General features: G+C 46.6%; 1 protein-coding gene across 1 annotated transcript in view; it reads right to left on the bottom strand.

The window, feature by feature from the left end:
• The window catches only part of LOC142257352 (uncharacterized), a 78,329-nt gene that overhangs the window by 39,063 nt on the left and 17,915 nt on the right, over window positions 1-21,351 (bottom strand). Inside the window, exon 6 of the mRNA XM_075329456.1 lies at window positions 1,084-1,152. Within this exon, the coding sequence (XP_075185571.1) occupies window positions 1,084-1,152 (69 nt within the window). The remainder of the gene's footprint in view (window positions 1-1,083; window positions 1,153-21,351) is intronic.

The raw sequence follows: 21,351 nt of genomic DNA, 5'->3' as shown, positions 1-21,351 counted from the left end.
GTAGCCATTGCACAGACCTATAGTATAATTTAAAGTTGTATAGTTATGAAGGGGGTTAACCAAAGATAATGAAGCCAAAATGTGAATCTACAAACTCTTATCAGTAGTGTCCACACAGAAAGAATGTTTTAATGAACATCTGCTGGGAGAAATAGGGGAGTGACACTCCCATAAACTCTGTGTATCATTTTCAAGGCCGAAGGTGCCTTCTGTAATAATTAAGTTTCTTTCAATATAATAATGAGCTCAGTGGGTATTGCTGACTCAAGGAGAGAGCATGTTGTCTGTGTGTTCTTTGTCTTATATACATTGATATATATCGGCACTGGTATACAGCATTAATGGGGCACCATCTCTGGATCCTAAACGAAGACTCCATTAGCAGTCTTGACCCAAAATTCCTCCCTTGACACGGTGTCATCCTGGGGACAGTTAAGGCTGGCGTATTTTTGAATGTGCTTGATGCTAATTAACATGTGAAGTTTGCAACTGGGGCACAAGTGATGCCACTGAAGTGGTGTGTGTGGCCCAATTTTTGGAAAAAAGGGAGACTCTGCTTGGAGTCCCCTTGCTGTGTTTTACATGATTTTAGAAGGGCATGACATGCCTCTATCTGTCTCCTCCTCTCTTTACTCGTCCACCTCTTTTGTTTTCGCATGAGTATATCTCCTTGTCACTTTCCCATGTGTTTGTGGTGTCTTGGGAGTTGTTTGTCACCTTTTGGACACCTTTGAAGGTGTTTTCTTTGTGTTTGTATGTGTTTGCCTGCCATTGTTTTCAATGGGGTTTGAGTTGGTTCGTCGAACGTTTGACGAACTTGTCCTCCGTTCGACGAACCGAACTCAAACTCTAGAGGGGTGGCTCATCTCTACCTCTGACCTCCCCGATCATATCCTCTGTTATGTCCATAGATAATGATGTAATGTGATGACATCAGAGCCTCTCACCTTCCCGGTCATATCCTCTGTTATTCCCATAGATAATGATGCAATGTGATGACATCAGAACCTCTCACCTCCCCGGTCATATGCTCTGTTATTCCCATAGATAATGATGTAATGTGATGACATCAGAACCTCTCACCTCTCCAGTAAGATGGAAGATTATCTCCAGACTCAGGTTTAATATCTTCTCCATAATGTTATCTTTGTCCTTGATCATCATTTTTGGGTCAATCAGGAAAAATGAAAAGAAAACAACAAAAAATTGAGCCTTTATTATATGGAGGATGAGATGATGTTAAGAAAATCAACTAAAAGGAAAAAAAGAAACAAAAACAACTGAAGAGAATAAGGGGAAATACAGTGCTGGAAATAAGTACCGTATTTTTCGCTTTATAAGACGCACCGGATTAAAAGATGCACCCCAGATGTTGTGCTGCCAGGTGCGGCGGCGTCCATTGTGGCAGGTGCGGCGGGGTACGTGTTGGCAGGTGTGGCGAGGTCCGTGGTGGCAGGTGCAGTGGTGTCTGTGGTGGCGGGTGCGGCGGCGTCCGTTGTGGCAGGCGCGGCGAGTTAGTAGTGGCGGCGGTAGCAGCGGCGGCGGGTGAGTGGTAGAGTAGGCCAGTGCGGTGAGTGTCCCAGTGACCGCGGTCCCGGTTCAAATGATGGCACCTTGAGTGGCGCCTGCGCAGGTGGAGCGCTCATCCAAGGGCTCCATCTGCGCACTCACTGACTCCCGGCGCCATCATTTGAAACTGGGACCGCGGACACACTAGGTAACCTGCTGCACAGCCGCCCGCACGCACAGAGTGGCAGCCAGCAGGCTGCCCGTCCACCCCCACAGAGAGGCAGCCAGCACCGACAGGCACCCGGCGGCAGCCAGCACCGACAGGCACCCGGCTGCCGCCCGCACGCAAGCACAGGTACCCCGCCGCTTGCACGCAGCCACAGGCACCCGGCTGCCCGATCGCCGCACAGACAGGACCCCCAGGTAAAGCTGTATTCGGATTTTAAGACGCACCCCTCATTTTCCTCCCAAATTTAGGGAGGAAAAGTGCATTTTATAATCCGAAAAATACGGTATTTGATCCCTTGCTGATTTTGTAAGTTTGTCCACTGACAAAGACATGAACAGTCTATAATTTTAAATATAGGTTAATTTTACCAGTGAGAGAATATCCAAAATAAAATCCAGAAAATCACATTGTATAAATTATCTAAAATTATTTGCATTTTGCAGAGAGAAATAAGGCTGTGTGCACACGTTTTGTTTTTTTCCTGCATTTTGGCTGCATTTAAATCTGCAGCGTGTCATTGTCAAAAATGCATGCGTTGTGCTTCCCCAGCAAAGTCTATGAGAAGTCAGCAAATTCCATGCGCACGTTGCTTTTTTAAACACAGCGTTTTGGATGCCAAATATTTCACAAAATCGATGAGTTTATAAAAGCAGCATGTCACTTCTTTTGTGCGTTTTGGTTGCATTTTCCACCCATTGAAATCAATGAGGTGTGTCAAAACAAACTGCGCTTGCACTGCATTTTTGCTGCGTTCTGCATGCTTTTTTGACAAACAGAATGCACGTCTTTCGGTCTCTCTCTGTCGGTGTCGGTCTCTGTCTCTCTGTCAGTCTGTCCCTCCCTCTCCCCCCCTCTCTCATACTCACCGATTACCGGCGCGGCGCTGCACAGCAGTCACACTTCTTTGGAGTCTTCTCCTGCTTTTGAAAATGCCGGCCGCACATTATTCCATCTCGTATTCCCTGCTTCCCTCGCCCAACGGTGCCTATGATTGGTTGCATTCAGACGAGCCCCCACGCTGAGTGACAGCTGTCTCACTGCAACCAATCACAGCCGCCGGTGGGCGGTAAAATAAATAAATAATTTAAAAAAAAGACATGCTGTTCCCCCCAATTTTGATACCAGCTAAGGTAAAGCCATACGGCTGAGGGCTGGTATTCTCAGGATGGGGAGCCCCCTGTTATGGGGAGCCCCCCAGCCTAAAAATATCAGCCAGCAGCCGCCCAAAATTGCCGCATCCATTAGATGCGACAGTCCCAGGACTTTACCCGGCTCCTCCCAAATTGCCCTGGTGCGGTGGGAAATGGGGTAATAAGGACTTAATGACAGCCCAGAGCTGCCAATAAGTCCTAGGTTAATCATGGCAGGCGCCTATGAGACACCCTCAATGATTAATCTGTACTTTAAAGAAAATTAACACAAACACCGAAAATTCCTTTATTTGGAATAAAAGACAAAAAAACCCCAAAAACCCTCTTTCACCACTTTATTAGCCACCAAACACCCATCCAGGTCCGATGTAATCCACACAAGGTCCCATGACGCTTTCAGTTACATCGGAGCTGACAGCGAGCGGCCACAGACCACGACCGCTCTCTGTCAGCTTCACGGAGCAACTGAAATGAGTCGCGCTATCAGCGATGACGTCACTTAGGTTACCCGCGTGCGGCCACAGCTGGAGTCCTCCAACTGTGACAGCAAGGCGCCCGAGTGACTGAAATGAGCCTCGCGATCAGCGGTGCCCTCACTCATGTGATTTACGGTCTTGGGTGGAGGACTCCAGCTGGTCGCGGGTAACCCGAGTGACGGCACCGCTAATCCCACGGCTTACTTCAGTCACTCAGGGGATTTGCGGTCACCGGTGAGTCATTCACCGGTGACCGCAAATCAGGCCACGGCACACAGAGCCGTGCGATGACAATCCAGTCAGGTGAAGTTCATCCGACTTCATTCTGATCGCGCAGCTCTGTCTCGCTGTCAGCCATGCTCTATGGGGATGTAGCAGAGCTGAGTGGGACCGCACTGTCAAAATGCATCCAAAATGCATTCAAAACGCATTCAAAATTTATCCAAAATACATGCGTTTTGGATGCATTTTTTTTGTCAAACGCAGTGTTTATAGTTATCCAGTCTGCCAGAGGGTGCTTTTTTTTTACACTTGACAGAATGCAGAGTGCGCACATACCCTAAGTATTTGACCCCCTACCAACCATTAACATCTCTGGCTCCTACAGACACTAAGAAGCTTCTAATCAACTTGTTACCTGCATTATAGACGCTGTCTTACATTGTCACCTGTATATTTTTTGTCTCCTGTCCACAAACTCAATTAATCAGTCAGACTAACCTCTACAACATGGGAGACCAAAGAGCTTTCTAAGAATGTCAGGGACAAGATCATAAGTAATGCTGAGAAGAGATAAGCTGCGCTCTACTACTGAAGGAACTGGTGCTTGGTCCTTGCACCATTTCTGATTAAGTACAGTTAGGTCCAGAAATATTTGGACAGTGACACAATTTTCGCGAGTTGGGCTCTGCATGCCACCACATTGGATTTGAAATGAAACCTCTACAACAGACTTCAAGTGCAGATTGTAACATTTAATTTGAAGGTTTGAACAAAAATATCTGATAGAAATTGTAGGAATTGTCACATTTCTTTACAAACACTCCACATTTTAGGAGGTCAAAAGTAATTGGACAAATAAACCAAACCCAAACAAAATATTTTTATTTTCAATATTTTGTTGCGAATCCTTTGGAGGCAATCACTGCCTTAAGTCTGGAACCCATGGACATCACCAAACGCTGGGTTTCCTCCTTCTTAATGCTTTGCCAGGCCTTTACAGCCGCAGCCTTCAGGTCTTGCTTGTTTGTGGGTCTTTCCGTCTTAAGTCTGGATTTGAGCAAGTGAAATGCATGCTCAATTGGGTTAAGATCTGGTGATTGACTTGGCCATTGCAGAATGTTCCACTTTTTTGCACTCATGAACTCCTGGGTAGCTTTGGCTGTATGCTTGGGGTCATTGTCCATCTGTACTATGAAGCGCCGTCCGATCAACTTTGCGGCATTTGGCTGAATCTGGGCTGAAAGTATATCCCGGTACACTTCAGAATTCATCCGGCTACTCTTGTCTGCTCTTATGTCATCAATAAACACAAGTGACCCAGTCCCAGGTTGATCTTTGTCTCATCTGTCCATAGAATACTTTTCCAGAACTGAGCTGGCTTCATGAGGTGTTTTTCAGCAAATTTAACTCTGGCCTGTCTATTTTTGGAATTGATGAATGGTTTGCATCTAGATGTGAACCCTTTGTATTTACTTTCATGGAGTCTTCTCTTTACTGTTGACTTGGAGACAGATACACCTACTTCACTGAGAGTGTTCTGGACTTCAGTTGATGTTGTGAACGGGTTCTTCTTCACCAAAGAAAGTATGCGGCGATCATCCACCACTGTTGTCATCCGTGGACACCCAGGCCTTTTTGAGTTCCCAAGCTCACCAGTCAATTCCTTTTTTCTCAGAATGTACCCGACTGTTGATTTTGCTACTCCAAGAATGTCTGCTATCTCTCTGATGGATTTTTTCTTTTTTTTCAGCCTCAGGATGTTCTGCTTCACCTCAATTGAGAGTTCCTTAGACCACATGTTGTCTGGTCACAGCAACAGCTTCCAAATGCAAAACCACACACCTGTAATCAACCCCAGACCTTTTAACTACTTCATTGATTACAGGTTAACGAGGGAGACGCCTTCAGAGTTAATTGCAGCCCTTAGAGTCCCTTGTCCAATTACTTTTGGTCCCTTGAAAAAGAGGAGGCTATGCATTACAGAGCTATGATTCCTAAACCCTTTCTCCGATTTGGATGTGAAAACTCTCATATTGCAGCTGGGAGTGTGCACTTTCAGCCCATATTATATATATAATTGTATTTCTGAACATGTTTTTGTAAACAGCTAAAATAACAAAACTTGTGTCATTGTCCAAATATTTCTGGCCCTGACTGTATGTTCCTTTACTCCCACAGATTGTACTTTGCACATATTGCTCTTTGTTGATAACTCTGTCACGTTACCCACTGTTCATTTTTCAGCCTTGTTATACTCATGGGGCAATTACCTCTATTACCTGGCCACGGAATATAATCCTTAGGCTCCCCTCTCTTGATGTGACTCATCTTCATAATCTATTGGTATGTTGATTCCACCTCTGCCCACATCGGATTCATACCAATTCTGACCTCACTATATGTTTTACCTTCTCATAGCATCACCTCATACTGAGATCAGCCCTTATTGTATCCTCCATATGAGAGCCCCCACATGTCACATAATACGGCCGTAATACTGGTACGTATTCATACTACTACAATAAATAAATCCTTGCCATTTTTTCTTCCGGTACACTCTAATCCCTATTCCCCTCTTACCTCTTCCATGCTCTGTAGTCTAGACATTCCTCTACCCTGACTCCATCCAGAACCACGGATTCTATTAGTAGCCTTGTGCTTCTCCTATAACCTACATGTAAGTCTAAATAATTTTTTCCTCTCATCCCTTATCCTTGGACCACATTACATTATATAGACTGTATATATTTTATAAAAAAAAAATTTTCTCTCTCCCTTTTCTTCTTTTTCCTTAGTGTCTCTATTTATACTGTGTGTGCAGGACTCTTCCTTTACACAATACGGGTATGTCTCTTTTTCTCCATTGCCACCTACTCTTCCCCTTTTTCCTCCCTTTTTCATCTTCTCTCATTAACCTCTTCCTTACTTCCTTCCCTCCTCTCCAGCTCTCCTTCTTCCTTGCTTCTTGGACCTCCACGTCCTCACTTTCTCACCTCCCCCCTTTCTATCATATTAATCCCACCCCGGATGTACATTTTATCATACACCCCTTCACCCATGCACTGTAAACTGATCCTCCCCCTCCCCCTCCCTTTCTAATTATCTTACAGGCGTTATGTTGATATGCTATGTATTCATATCATGATGTTATTGTAATTATTTTCTCTTTGTATTTTTGTACAATACTGTTCTAGTATTTCATGTCCCTGGTGAAGGCTCTCATATGAGCCGAAACGCCACACACTGACTGTTATGGAATTTTTCACGAATTAAACACCAGCATATTAAAAGTAACCTTTGACTGGATATTCTCTTTTTCTCAATCTATGTGCCGGGGTTTTCTGAATTAAGGGACAAGATCATAGCCCTGCACAAGGCTGGAATGGGCTACAAAACAATAAGTAAGACGCTGGGTGAGAAGGAGACAACTTGGTGGAATAGTAAGAAAATAGAAGAAATACAAAATGAATGTCAATCGTCATCGATGTGGTGCTCCATGCAAAATCTCACTTCGTAGGGTATCCAGAATCGTGAGGAAGGTGAGAGATCAGCCTAAAACTACATGGGCGAATTTGTTAATGATCTCAAGGCAGCTGGGACCACGGTCACCAAGAAAACCATTGGTAACACATTACGCCGTAATGGCTTAAAATCCTTCAGTGCCGGCAAAGTCCGAAGGCTCAAGAAGGCCCATGTGCAGCTTACCCGTCTGAAGGCCCATGTGCAGCCGGCCCATCTGAAGTTTGTCAATGAACACCTTGATGATTCTGAGAGTGATTTAGAAAAGGTGCTGGGGTCAGAAGAGACAAAAATCGAGCTCTTTGGCCTTAACTGAAGTTGCCGTGTTTTGAGGAAGAGAAATGCTGCCCATGACCCAAAGAACACCGTCCCCACTGTCAAGCATGTTGGTGGAAACATTAGGTTTTGAGGGTGTTTCTCTGCTAAGCACACAGGACTACTTCACTGCATCAATGGGACAATGGATGGAGCCATGTACCATAAAATCCTGAGTGACAACCTCCTTCCCTCCACCAGGAAATTAAAAACAGGTCATGGCTGGGTCTTCCAGTACAACAATGACCTAAAACATACAGCCACCGCAACAAAAGAGTGGCTCAAAAAGAAGCAGATTAAGATCATGGAGTGGCTTAACCAGTCTCCAGACCTTAATTTAGAGGTGGGGAACCTCCAACCCGCAGGCCGTATGCAGCCCACAATGATTTTTTCTACGGCCTCTGGGCAGAATCCCAGGGACCGCAGTGCTGGGGCGGCAGCCTCATCTTGTTGGCTGCTGACCCCTTAAAACTGCGCACGGCGCGTTCAATGCTGAACGCTGCAATTCCTATACTGAAGGACTACGTTCAGTGGCGTACCGTCAATACAGGCAGACCACACGGCTGCTACGGGGCCCGTGACCTAAACGGGCCCTGAGCGGCTGCCCGCGGTGTGTGACTGTATACTTTCACTCTCCATCATTTCCAACACAGGTGGGCTGGCCAGGGACGTCACCAAGCAGCTGATTAAGGAGGGGGGGGGGGGGGCGCAGTGTGTGAATAGCTGCAGGTGCCAACACAGAGATGCGACTCACCCACACTGCACAGCGCTGTTCCTGCTGTAGAGGGGGGAATGGCCAGGCAGCGTCTTCTACCAGTCAGAGAGCTGTGAGAGCTGCCAGGAGAAGAACAACCAATCAGGAGAGGGGGCGGAGCTTGTTCAGTACAGCTGCGGGAGATTGAAAAGAGATTGGAAAGCTAAAACAGAGCAGGAGAAGCACAGACCTGACAAGAAGACAACAGAGCAGAAGAAGCTGAGGAAACAGAGAGCTGAGCTCAGCAAACAAGAAGGGAGAGCAAAAGCACCAGAGAGAAATAGCAGAGGAGAGGAACTGATCACAGCCAGCAGGAGCCACAGGAAGTGGAGGCAGAAGCCACTAACATCTCTCACAGCACAGGAGCAGGTGAGTATAATAATGTGCAGATGTCTGCCTGTAACACCACATAAACTGCCCTGTGTTGTGTCATCCCTGTGTGTAATATCTCTGTACTAAAAGGGAAACCATCAGCAAGCCATAAGTAAATGCTCTGTGCAGCGCTGTGCAACACAGCATGAAGCAGGGCCAATATATAAGATGTGGCACTGTAGAGGGAGTATCAGGGAAGCCCCATGTATCGCTGCCATAAGCGTGGGGCTTCCCTCCTGCTCTGATACCCCTCTGCAGTGCCACATCTGGTACATTAGCTCTGCTTCATGCTCTATTGCAGAGCGCTGCACAGTGTTTATTTAGGGCTTGCTGACAGTTTCCCTTTTACTCTAATACTCTTTTGCAGTACTAGATCAGGCTCATCAGGCCTGCTTTATGCTTTGCCGCACAGATCATTTATCCCCGTCCTCCACCCCCTTCTCTTAGCCCAGCACATGTATATTTCAGTTCTTTTTGGCATATTTTTGCACTCCTTGCCCATAGCTATATCTATACAGGGATTGATAGTTCACGGTTCAGTGGATCATACTGGGTATAGGATCCTATGTATTACTTTTTTTGTTATTTGATTGGATCACATGGATGCCCTGACACGTTAGCAGTGAGCTATAAAAGCCTGTAATGAAGCTATACGCATGACTCTGAGCTGGCTGTGTAGCACGACGCGTATTTAATCTATGTATTGTTATTGTGCATTATTGTTTATGGACCTATTATAAGAGTGGGTTATCATAAGTGCCACATCTGATATACTGGCTCTGCTCCATGCACTGTCACACAGAGCATTATTCAGGGCTATCTGACGGTCGTCTCTTCTATACTAATCCTTCTGCAGCGCCCAGATCAGGTTTATTACAGAATAAGTTGAATTTAGTTATACGCATGTCCCTGTGCGGCGCTGCACATATTTATTCCATGTACTGAATTGTTATGCGCATTAACTGTATATGGGTATTGTATTACAGTAGGTTATCACACTTTTGCGGAGTTTGTCAATTGGGATTTGTTCATGCTTTTAAAGGGAACCTGTCACCTGATTTGGTGACTATAAGCTGCGGCCACCACCAGTGGGCTCTTATATACAGCAGTCTAACGTGCATGACACGTCCTACGTCATACACAGTCGCCGGCATTGAGGTCTTGCGCAGGCGCACTACAATACTTTGATCTAACCTGCTCAGGGCAGATCAAAGTGCGCCTGCGCTGGACCTCAATGCCGGCGAGTGTGTACGACGTAGGACGCGTCATGCATCCCGGATACAGAAGAAGGACAAAGATGGCTGAAAGAGGAGGCGCCGGGTACCGGAGAACGGAGACACCCATCCAACCAGTCTGCACCACACCACCCCCTTAGGTGAGTATTATAAAGTGATTTTTACGTTATACATAGTGGCCTGGGCTCTTATATACAGCATGCTAGACTGCTGTATATAAGATTCCACTGGTGGTGGCTGCAGCTTATAGGCCCCAAATCTGTTGACAGGTTCCCTTTAAATGATTTTATTATGTGTGTTTACTGTCCTTTTGGATTTAATAAAGATTGTTATATTTGTATCTAGCATTTCCATTTTCTGGTGTGCGCATCCATTATGTGTGAGCTTTTTTCTTCTTGTTTTGGTCGTATTGTGATCATACAGGATGCTGCACTCGGTTTTATTGATTTAGTCCAGGTGTGCACCCCTTTTTTGTATATATATTATTTCTGTACTGTGACATCACTGTGTGCATTACCCCTTTACTGTGACATCACTGTGTTTTACCCCTTTACTGTGACATCACTGTATTAGCCCTGTACTGTGACATCACTGTGTGCATTACCCCTGTACTGTGACATCACTGTGTGTATTATCCCTGTACTGTGACATCACTGTGTGTTACCCCTGTACTGTGACATCACTGTGTGCATTATCCCTGTACTGTGACATCACTGTGTGTATTATCCTTGTACTGTGACATCACTGTGTGTATTATCCCTGTACTGTGACATCACTGTGTGTTACCCCTGTACTGTGACATCACTGTGTGTAATATCCCTGTACTGTGACATCACTGTGTGTAATACCCCTGTACTGTGACATCACTGTGTGTTACCCCTGTACTGTGACATCACTGTGTGCATTACCCCTGTACTGTGACATCACTGTGTGTATTACCCCTGTACTGTGACATCACTGTGTGTATTATCCCTGTACTGTGACATCACTGTGTGTATTATCCTTGCACTGTGACATCACTGTGTGTAATATCCTCTGTACTGTGACATCACTGTGTGCATTACCCCTGTACTGTGACATCACTGTGTGTATTATCCCTGTACTGTGACATCACTGTGTGTTACCCCTGTACTGTGACATCACTGTGTGCATTACCCCTGTACTGTGACATCACTGTGTGTATTATCCTTGTACTGTGACATCACTGTGTGTATTATCCTTGTACTGTGACATCACTGTGTGCATTATCCCTGTACTGTGACATCACTGTCTGCATTACCCCTGTACTGTGACATCACTGTGTGTATTATCCGTGTACTGTGACATTACTGTATTAGCCCTGTACTGTGACATCACTGTGTATTACCCCTGTACTGTGACATCACCGTATTATCCCTGTACCGTGACATCAATGTGTGTGTTACCCCTGTACTGTGACATCACTGTGTGTATTATCCCTGTACTGTGACATCACTGTGTGTATTATCCCTGTACTGTAACATCACTGTGTATTACCCCTCTACTGTGACATTACTGTGTGTATTATCCCTGTACTGTGACATCGCTGTGTATTATCCCTGTACTGTGACATCACTGTATTATCCCTGTACTGTGACATCACTGTGTGTATTACCCCTGTACTGTGACATCACTGTGTATATTATCCATGTACTGTGATATCACTGTATTATCCCTGTACTGTGACATCACTGTGTGTATTACCCCTGTACTGTGACATCACTGTGTATATTATCCATGTACTGTGATATCACTGTATTACCCCTGTACTGTGACATCACTGTGTGTATTACCCCTGTACTGTGACATCACTGTGTGCATTACCCCTGTACTGTGACATCACTGTGTATTATCCCTGTACTGTGACATCACTGTGTGTATTATCCCTGTACTGTGACATCACTGTGTGCATTATCCCTGTACTGTGACATCACTGTGTGTATTACCCCTGTACTGTGACATCACTGTGTGTATTATCCCTGTACTGTGACATCCCTGTGTGTATTATCCCTGTACTGTGACATCACTGTGTGCATTACCCCTGTACTGTGACATCACTGTGTGTATTACCCCTGTACTGTGACATCACTGTGTGCCTGTACTGGGGGGGATTTGAGGAGTGAACCCACTGGTCTTTGTGCAGTGGCCTTTGCTCAGTAACAGGATGATGGTTATATTCAGACTCCATGTGGTGATATTATTTGGTTATGGTGTGGCGGCATTATTTTGCAATGTATAGTAGTATTATTGGTCTTGGTATGGTGGGTGCTATTCAGTAACACTATACAGTATGTGTTATTGGGAATTGTATGACTAGTTTGTTGATGCATTACTAAAAAGAAATGTAGATATTTATAGATTTGTATTATTTAATTATTTTCCCCCCGTCAGTACATGTATCAGTAATTACTGGGAGACACTTTGGTAGAACTGTTTTTTAGTGCAGTTTACTCTGGAGATCTTTGGTTTGTTGGCTGCAGCTGATTCCACCGTTTAACCGATTAATGCCAAGATGGAGAGTACATAACCCTGACGAAGGTACACCGAAACACGTGTAGGGTTGGAGGCTGCCTACACACGGTCCTGATAGCCTCAGGTATAAACATCTAGACAATGTATATATACGTGTTTGATTGCATTATGCATGTTATACACTTTATCTAATTTAGCATATGTGGATAGCACCTCCAGTGGTTGGCTCGGTGTCCTGCATGTGGGCATACATAGAGTTCACTGCCATGACTTATAACTATAGTGCACTTTACTATTGAACACTCCACAGTACTTCTTGTGCACTTTATTTCTATTTTATAGCACATGCACTTTATATTTGTCAATTAGTATTAATTTATATGGCAGTATCTTTTTTTTAGGGGCCCGCTTGTTTTGATCCCCTGCTGCCACCTGGTGGCTTTTTATATGAAATTACATTATTTATTTAAGTATTTATAGGATTGTTACAAATTTGTACCGTGCCTTTGGCTCCCTCTTGTCACCATTCTCCTTGCTTGATTTTTTGTTTTTAATTATGATATTAATAAAGAAATATTCATTTTATTGGTTGTTGGCTGTTTTTCTATGTATCGGTTCTCTAGGATTCCACCGTTTGTAGGTGCTGTGGTGCTCAGCGAGCGTCGGGCCCTGCGGTGCTCAGCGAGCGTCGGGCATCACACAGCACTGCCTAGACTGGTGCTCTGCAGACTGAGCTGTGCCCAGTAATAGTCTACGTACTGGACTGGTAGATGTTATAGCTTGGCTAGAATAAAGATTAATTCATAATTTGTGTATATATGCCCCCCAATAACTTGTATGCCCCCCAGTAACTTGTATGTTCCCCCAGCAACGTACTGTATATGCTGTTTATTATGTTAAGATTTTATTGTATTTTTTTTTAATGATCTCTATGTACGCCCCTGACTACGTTCCCACGCTGGCACTGGCTAGCGTGAGGACATACTTTGTAGGCGGGGTAGGTGCGAGTTTCACTCCAGTCCAACAGAAGAGGAGCGACTGCCCCATCATCTCCCAGGTCCTACTGTGTCCGCAGCGCTATGTCCCCGGCGGCAGCAGCCTACTCTGTCACGCCGTCAGCAGCGCTCCCTGTGCCTGCAGCCTCCCCCAGCTCTGTCTATGCCCCAAGCCTTCCCCAGTGGTTTAACTGCATCCGGTCTGCCCCAGGTCTGTCTGTGCCCCTCGTGCTCTTTGTGCCCCCTAACCTCCCCCAGTACCAGCTTAGCATTCCCTAGGGCTGTCTGTGCCCCTCCTGCGTCCCCCAGGGCTGTCTGTGTAACTTTAGTGTCCCTTGGCTGGCTGTGCCCCCAGTGATGTAGCCTTCCCTCTTCTCTGCTGGAGCCAAATTAACCCAATCTGAGGAGATTGCAGCAGATCGGCCGACTGCAATACTTTTTACTTGGTCCTAATATTGTTCAGTTTTAAGGGAGTTAAAGGGAACCTGTCATCAGAAATTTCGCCCAAAAGCTAAAAGATTCCCCCTCTGCAGCTCCTGTGCTGCATTCTAGGAAGGTCCCTGTTATTATTGTGCCCCATGTGAGACCAAAATAAAGCCTTTATAAAGTTCTACCTTTTTGTATGCAGCTTCTGTAAATCTGACACGGGGGCGGGCTCTCTGCCGTCCGTTATTCTGCCTCCTGGTCCTGTATGCCGCCCCCATCGCTCCTTTCCATATCTGATGCACCGCCCACTGCTCCAGCCATCCCCACGCATGCCCAGTGCCAGTCTCACAGGACTGAGCAGTGTGACCGCTGGTGACGTGTGCGCAGGCAAGTGATTATGGACGGGACTGTGACTGTTATCAGCAAGTACCCGGCCATAATCTCGTGAGCGCGCAAACCTCTCCAGCATTCACACTGAGCTCAGTGTAGATGCTAGACTGTATGGGCTGCTTCCAGGGATGACGTCCCTTTGTCATGTGATAGGGGCGTGTTCGAAATACTATCACATGACAAAGGGACGTCATCCCTGGAAGCAGCCCATACAGTCTAGCATCTACACTGAGCTCAGTGTGAATGCTGGAGAGGTTTGCGCGCTCACGAGATTATGGCCGGGTACTTGCTGATAACAGTCACAGTCCCGTCCATAATCACTTGCCTGCGCACACGTCACCAGCGGTCACACTGCTCAGTCCTGTGAGACTGGCACTGGGCATGCGTGGGGATGGCTGGAGCAGTGGGCGGTGCATCAGATATGGAAAGGAGCGATGGGGGCGGCATACAGGACCAGGAGGCAGAATAACGGACGGCAGAGAGCCCGCCCCCGTGACAGATTTACAGAAGCTGCATACAAAAAGGTAGCACTTTATAAAGGCTTTATTTTGGTCTCACATGGGGCACAATAATAACAGGGACCTTTCTAGAATGCAGCCCAGGAGCTGCAGAGGGGGAAGCTTTTAGCTTTTGGGCGAAATTTCTGATGACAGGTTCCCTTTAATCATAAACAGTATGTTATTCGCTCTCCTCCATGTGTAGTGCGGGGTCTGTCGCTCTCTCTCCCCCATGTGTAGTGCGGGGTCTGTCGCTCTCTCTCTCCCTCATGTGTAGTGTAGGATCTGTCGCTCTCTCCCTCATGTGTAGTGCGGGGTCTATCTCCCCCCCCCCCTCCATGTGTAGTCCGGGGTCTGTCGCTCTCCCCCCCATGTGTAGTGCGGTGTCTGTCGCTCCCCCAATGTGTAGTGCGGGATCTGTCGCTCTCTCCCCCATGTGTAGTGCGGGGTCTGTCGCTCTCTCTCCCCCATGTGTAGTGCGGGGTCTGTCGCTCTCTCTCCCCCATGTGTAGTGCGGGGTCTGTCGCTCTCCCCCCCCATGTGTAGTGCGGTGTCTGTCGCTCCCCCAATGTGTAGTGCGGGATCTGTCGCTCTCTCCCCCATGTGTAGTGCGGGGTCTGTCGCTCTCTCTCCCCCATGTGTAGTGCGGGGTCTGTCGCTCTCCCCCCCATGTGTAGTGCGGGGTCTGTCTCTCCCCCCATATGTAGTGCGGGGGTCTGTCGCTCTCTCTCTCCTCCATGTGTAGTGTGGGGTCTGTCACTCTCTCTCCCCCATGTGTAGTGCGGGGTCTGTCACTCTCTCTCCCCCATGTGTAGTGCGGGGTCTGTCGCTCTCTCCCCCCCATGGGTAGTGCGGGGGACTGTCTCTCTCTCTCCCCCATGTGTAGTGCGCGGTCCGTCACTCTCCCCCATGTGTAGTGCGGGGTCTGTCGCTCTCTCTCCCTCATGTGTAGTGCGGGGTCTGTCGCTCTCTCTCTCCCTCATGTGTAGTGCGGGGGACTGTCTCTCTCTGTCCCCCATGTGTAGTGCGCGGTCCGTCACTCTCCCCCATGTGTAGTGCGGGGTCTGTCGCTCACTCTCCCTCATGTGTAGTGCGGGGTCTGCTGTTGCACCCATAGTGGGAGCTAATAGGGGAGAGAGTGTCCTAGTGAGGAGAAGATGCCGAATGCCATGAGACTGGTGACTACGAGAAAATAATGTTTTGTTAAGAAATCCCTGCTGTGGCACGATTCCTGTACAGCAGCTTCCGAATATGACGATGGGAAAATGGAGGCCAACTCAGAGGAGGAAGCGAGAGCCGCGCCCCCCACACAGGGTCTCACACACTCAGTGACCCCTCAGTGAAGGACGCAGCATCCGAGCGGTCCGGCGCCCTCTTTCTAGTGGACACTGCTCGCAGCCAGTGAGACACCGCTGGGCCGGGCTCTAATATAGGAGACGAGGCAGAAACCACAAACCTGCTTTATCAAAAGACAGATTTTGCAATTAACAGTCACTATAATGATAAGAGCAATAATAGAAGAAGGAAGGACGGCGGGAGCCGGTGACACAGACTGCGCTCCAGCTATGGCGATGGCGATAAAAAGCACAACCCCGAGAGGAATAACAATCTCTACAGACTGCGCTGCTCTACACTGGTAACCGGGCTGCACTGCTACAACACACTAACGGAGCTGGTACAAGGCACTAACTGAGCCGAAGCCGCTATAACCAGGGCTATGGAGTCTGTAAGCCAAACCTTCGACTCCGACTCCTCAATTTCCCTTGCACCGACTCCAACTCCCACATCTATTGCTTATATTAAAGTGAAACATTTATTGTAGTACAATGTGAACATCAGACATTGAATCATTTTTATGATACAATAAGTCCTCATCAATCCTGTTGCTGTATTTTCCCTGTATATTGTATAGTAGCTATCCTCCCAAACGTACATTAGCTCAAAGAAGAAGAAAAAAAAAAAAGCATACAGAGAGGACATACAGTATACTGGACTATTGATTTATGTACACTTTATTGAAAGTTTAAATACACTGTGTGCAGAATTATTAGGCAAGTTGAATTTTAGAGGATTTTTTTTATTATTGATCAACAACTATGTTTTCCATCAACCTAAAAGACTCAAATATCAAAGCTTAATATTTTTGGCAGTTGGAGTGGAGGGTTTTTTAGATTTGGCCATCTTAGGAGGAGATCTGTTTTGCAGGTAACTATTACTGTGCAGAATTATTAGGCAACTTAATAAAAACCAAGTATATTCCCATCTCACTTGTTTATTTTCACCAGTATTTTTCACCAATATAACTGCACAAAATTTAGAAATAAACATTTCTGACATGCAAAAACAAAACCCCAAAACATTAGTGACCAATATAGCCCCCTTTCTTTCTGATGACACTCAGCAGCCGACCATCCATAGATTCTGTCATTGCTTGATCTGTTTACGAACAACATTGCGTGCAGCAGCCACCACAGCCTCCAGACACTGTTCCCAGAGGTGGACTGTTTTCCCTTCCTGTAGAGCTCACATTTTATGAGGGACCACAGGTTCTCTATGGGGGTTCAGATCAGGTGAACAAGGGGACCATGTCATTATTTTTTCATCTTTTAGACCTTTACTGGCCAGCCACGCTGTGGAGTAGTTAGATGCATGTGATGGAGCATGTTTTTCTTGAATACAGACTTCTTCCTGTACCACTGCTTGAAGAAGTTGTCTTCCAGAAACTGGCAGTAGATCTGGGAGTTGAGCTTCACTCCATCCTCAACCCGAAAAGGTCCCACAAGTTGATCTTTGATGATACCAGCCCATACCAGTCCCCACCTCCACCTTGCTGGCGTCGGAGTGGAACTCTCTACCCTTTACTGATCCAGCCTCTGGCCCATCAAGAGTCACTCTCATTTCATCAGCCATAAAACCTGTGAAAAAAATCAGTCTTAGGCTATGTGTCCACATTGCGTCGAGGTCCTTGCATTTCTAAACGCATCCTCTGGCAGTAATTGATTTTGCCAAAGTTGCTTTTGACCACAAAATAGCCCTAAAAACGCATTTGTATTTGCCGCGTTTTTGATGCGCTTTTTACATGATTTTCCATTGCTTTTTGACAGATGCGTTTTGAACATAAAGACACTACTAAAGTTTAAACAGTCAATGAAAACAGGGGAAAAAAAATAATCAAATTATATTTTTGAGATAAATAATGGAAATGGATATACTTCATAAAATTATATCAGTAATATGATATTTATCCCAAAAATAGCAAAAAATAAATATTTTTCTATGTTTTAATCGTCGGAGTGTGTGTGTGTGTGTCGGAGTGTGTGTGTGTGTGTGTAAAGGGACATATGAAATCATTATTTTAATGTCCAAAAAGCATGCATTTAGTTAGTCCAAAACGCATGTTTTCTGCACCTAAAAAGCAGGTAAAACCCTGGAATTTTGATGTTTCTTGGTTTTTGCCATTTCTCATTGACTTCAATGTTAGCAAAACGCACCTCAAAATGGCAAAAACAATTACATGCTGCTTCTTTAAACGCTGAGTTTTTGCCCAAAAATATGCAAATTAAAAGCAGCGTTTATAACTGCATGGTGGGCACAAGAAATCCCTATTTCTCAGACTTTGCTGGGAAATCACCAGTTGAAAACGCTGCTGAAAAGCATGAAAAAACACAACGTGGGCACATAGCCTTAAGATATTTCTTGGCCCAGTCTTGACGTTTTATCTTATGTTTCTTGTTCAAAGGTGGTTGTTTTTCAGCCTTCCTTACCTTGGCCATGTCCCTGAGTATGGCACACCTTGTGCTTTTTGATACTTCAGTAACGTTGCAGCTCTGAAATATGGCCAAACTGGTGGCAAATGGCATCTTAGCAGCGTCACACTTGATTTTCCTCAATTCATGGGCAGTTATTTTGGCCTTTTTTGCCCAACACGCTTCTTCTGTTAGCTATTTGCCATGAAACATTTGATTGTTTGGTGATCACACTTCAAAAGTTTGGCAATTTCAAGACTGCTGCATCCCTCAATTGTGGACTTTTCAGAGCCCGTCAAATCTCTCTTCTGACCCATTTTGCCAAAGGAAAGGAAGTTACCTAATAATTAAGCACAGCTTATATAGGGTGTTGATGTCATTACACCGCACCCCTCCTCATTACAGAGATGCACATCACCTGATTTACGTAATTGGTAGTTGGCTCTCAGCCTATACAACTTGGAGAAGGACAACATGTATAAAAGTATCATGTGATCAAAATACTCATTTCCTAATAATTCTGCACAGTGTATGCTTTAAGAAGTACCTTAATCTTGTTCTCCTGTTGACTAGCAGTTCTGAGATGAGTGTGGCCTTCCTTCTTTCTGAGTGTGGTTACTTTTTACCCTTGCCTGCAGAGGAGGAGCTTCACTGGTGCTCAAGTGCAGCACAGACTTATCTCCGTGAAGACAAAGCCTAGATCCTCAGGCTACATACATTCATACATACCGTTTTTGCGGATCCCTTTTTTGCAGTGAAATGCAGTGACTCTGGGCATCCCAGCAAAGTCAATGGGTTTCAAGATATGACATTGACACAGTTTTGTGAAAGAAGGGAATTTTGTTACTTACCGTAAATTCCTTTTCTTCTAGCTCCAATTGGGAGACCCAGACGATTGGGTGTATAGCTACTGCCTCCAAAGGCCACACAAAGTATTACACTAAAAAGTGTAAGGCCCCTCCCCTTCTGCCTATACACCCCCCGTGGGATCACGGGCTGCTCAGTTTTAGTGCAAAAGCAAGAAGGAGGAAAGCCAATAACTGGTTAAACAAATTCAATCCGAAGGAACATCGGAGAACTGAAACCATTCAACATGAACAACATGTGTACCCGAACAAACCAAAAATCCCGAAGGAAACAGGGGCGGGTGCTGGGTCTCCCAATTGGAGCTAGAAGAAAAGGAATTTACGGTAAGTAACAAAATTCCCTTCTTCGGCGCTCCATTGGGAGACCCAGACGATTGGGACGTCCAAAAGCAGTCCCTGGGTGGGTAAATTAATACCTCAAGTTTGGACTGTAAAAACAGCCCTTCCCTACATGGAGGCAACCGCCGCCTGCAGGACTCTTCTACTTAGGCTGGCATCCGCCTAAGCGTAGGCATGCACCTGATAACGCTTGGTGAAGGTGTGCAGACTCGCCCAGGTAGCCGCCTGGCACACCTGCTGAGCCGTAGCCTGGTGCCGTAATGCCCAGGACGCACCCACGGCTCTGGTAGAATGGGCCTTCAGCCCTGATGGAACCGGAAGCCCAGCAGAACGGTAGGCTTCAAGGATTGGTTCCTTGATCCATCGAGCCAGGGTGGATTTGGCAGCCTGCGACCCCTTGCGCTGACCAGTGACAAGGACAAAGAGTGCATCCGATCGGCGCAGGGGCGCCGTGCGGGAAATGTAGATTCTGAGTGCTCTTCACCAGATCCAACAATGCAAATCCATTTCATATCGATGAAATGGATAAGGACAAAAGGAAGGTAAGGAGATATCCTGATTGTGATGAAAAGGGGATACCACCTTAGGGAGAAACTCCGGAATCGGGCGCAGCACTACCTTGTCTTGGTGAAACACCAGGAAGGGAGCTTTGGATGACCGCGCTGCTAGCTCGGACACTCTCCGAAGAGACGTGACCGCTACCAGAAAGGCCACTTTCTGTGAAAGTCGAGAAAGTGAAACATCCCTCAGAGGCTCGAAGGGCGGCTTCTGGAGAGCAATTAGTACCCTGTTCAGATCCCATGGGTCTAACGGCCTCAGTACGGAGGGACAATGTGACAAACCCCCTGCAGGAACGTGCGTACCTGAGGAAGTCGTGCTAGGCGCTTCTGAAAGAATACAGACAGCGCTGGAACTTGTCCTTTAAGGGAGCCGAGCAACAAACCTGTTTCCCAACCAGATTGCAGGAAGGAAAGAAAAGTAGGCAATGCAAATGGCCAGGGAGACACTCCCTGAGCAGAGCCCTAAGGTAAGAATATCTTCCACGTCCAGTGGTAGATCTTGGCAGACGTCGGCTTCCTAGCCCGTCACATGGTGGCAATGACGTCATGAGATAATCCTGAAGACGCTAGGATCCAGGACTCAATGGCCACCCAGTCAGGTTCAGGGCCGTAGGATTCAGATGGAAAACGGCCCTTGGGACAGTAAGTTTGGCCGGTCTGGTAGTGCCCACGGCTGGCCGACCGTGAGATGCCACAGATCCGGGTACCACGACCTCCTCTGCCAGTCTGGGGCGACGAGGATGGCGCGGCGGCAATCGGAGCTGATCTTGCGTAGCACTCTGGGCAACAGTGCCAGAGGGGGAAACACATAGGGTAGCTGGAACTGCGACCCATCCTGAACTAAGGCGCCTGCCGCCAGAGCTCGTTGATCGTAAGACCACACCATGAAACTCGTGACCTTGGTGTTGTGCCTAGACGCCATTAGGTCGACGTCCGGCCTCCCCCGAAGGCCCCAGATTTCCTGAAAACACGTCCGGGTGCAGAGACCATTCCCCTGCGTCCATACCCTGGCGACTGAGGAAGTCTGCTTCCCAGTTTTCTACGCCCGGGATGTGAACTGCGGATATGGTGGATGCTCTGTCTTCCACCCACATCAGAGTCCGCCGGACTTCTTGGGAGGCTTGCCGACTGCGTATTCTGCCTTGGTGGTTGATGTATGCTACCGCTGTGGAGTTGTCCGACTGAACTCGGATCTGTTTGCATTCCAGCCACTGCTGGAAGGCTTGCAGGGCAAGATACACTGCTTAGATTTCCAGAACA

This window comes from Anomaloglossus baeobatrachus, chromosome 1 (assembly GCF_048569485.1).
Source record: "Anomaloglossus baeobatrachus isolate aAnoBae1 chromosome 1, aAnoBae1.hap1, whole genome shotgun sequence".
In the NCBI taxonomy this organism is placed as follows: domain Eukaryota; kingdom Metazoa; phylum Chordata; class Amphibia; order Anura; family Aromobatidae; genus Anomaloglossus; species Anomaloglossus baeobatrachus.
Note: the sequence above shows the minus strand (reverse complement) of the source record. Positions and strands in the feature narration are given on the sequence as shown.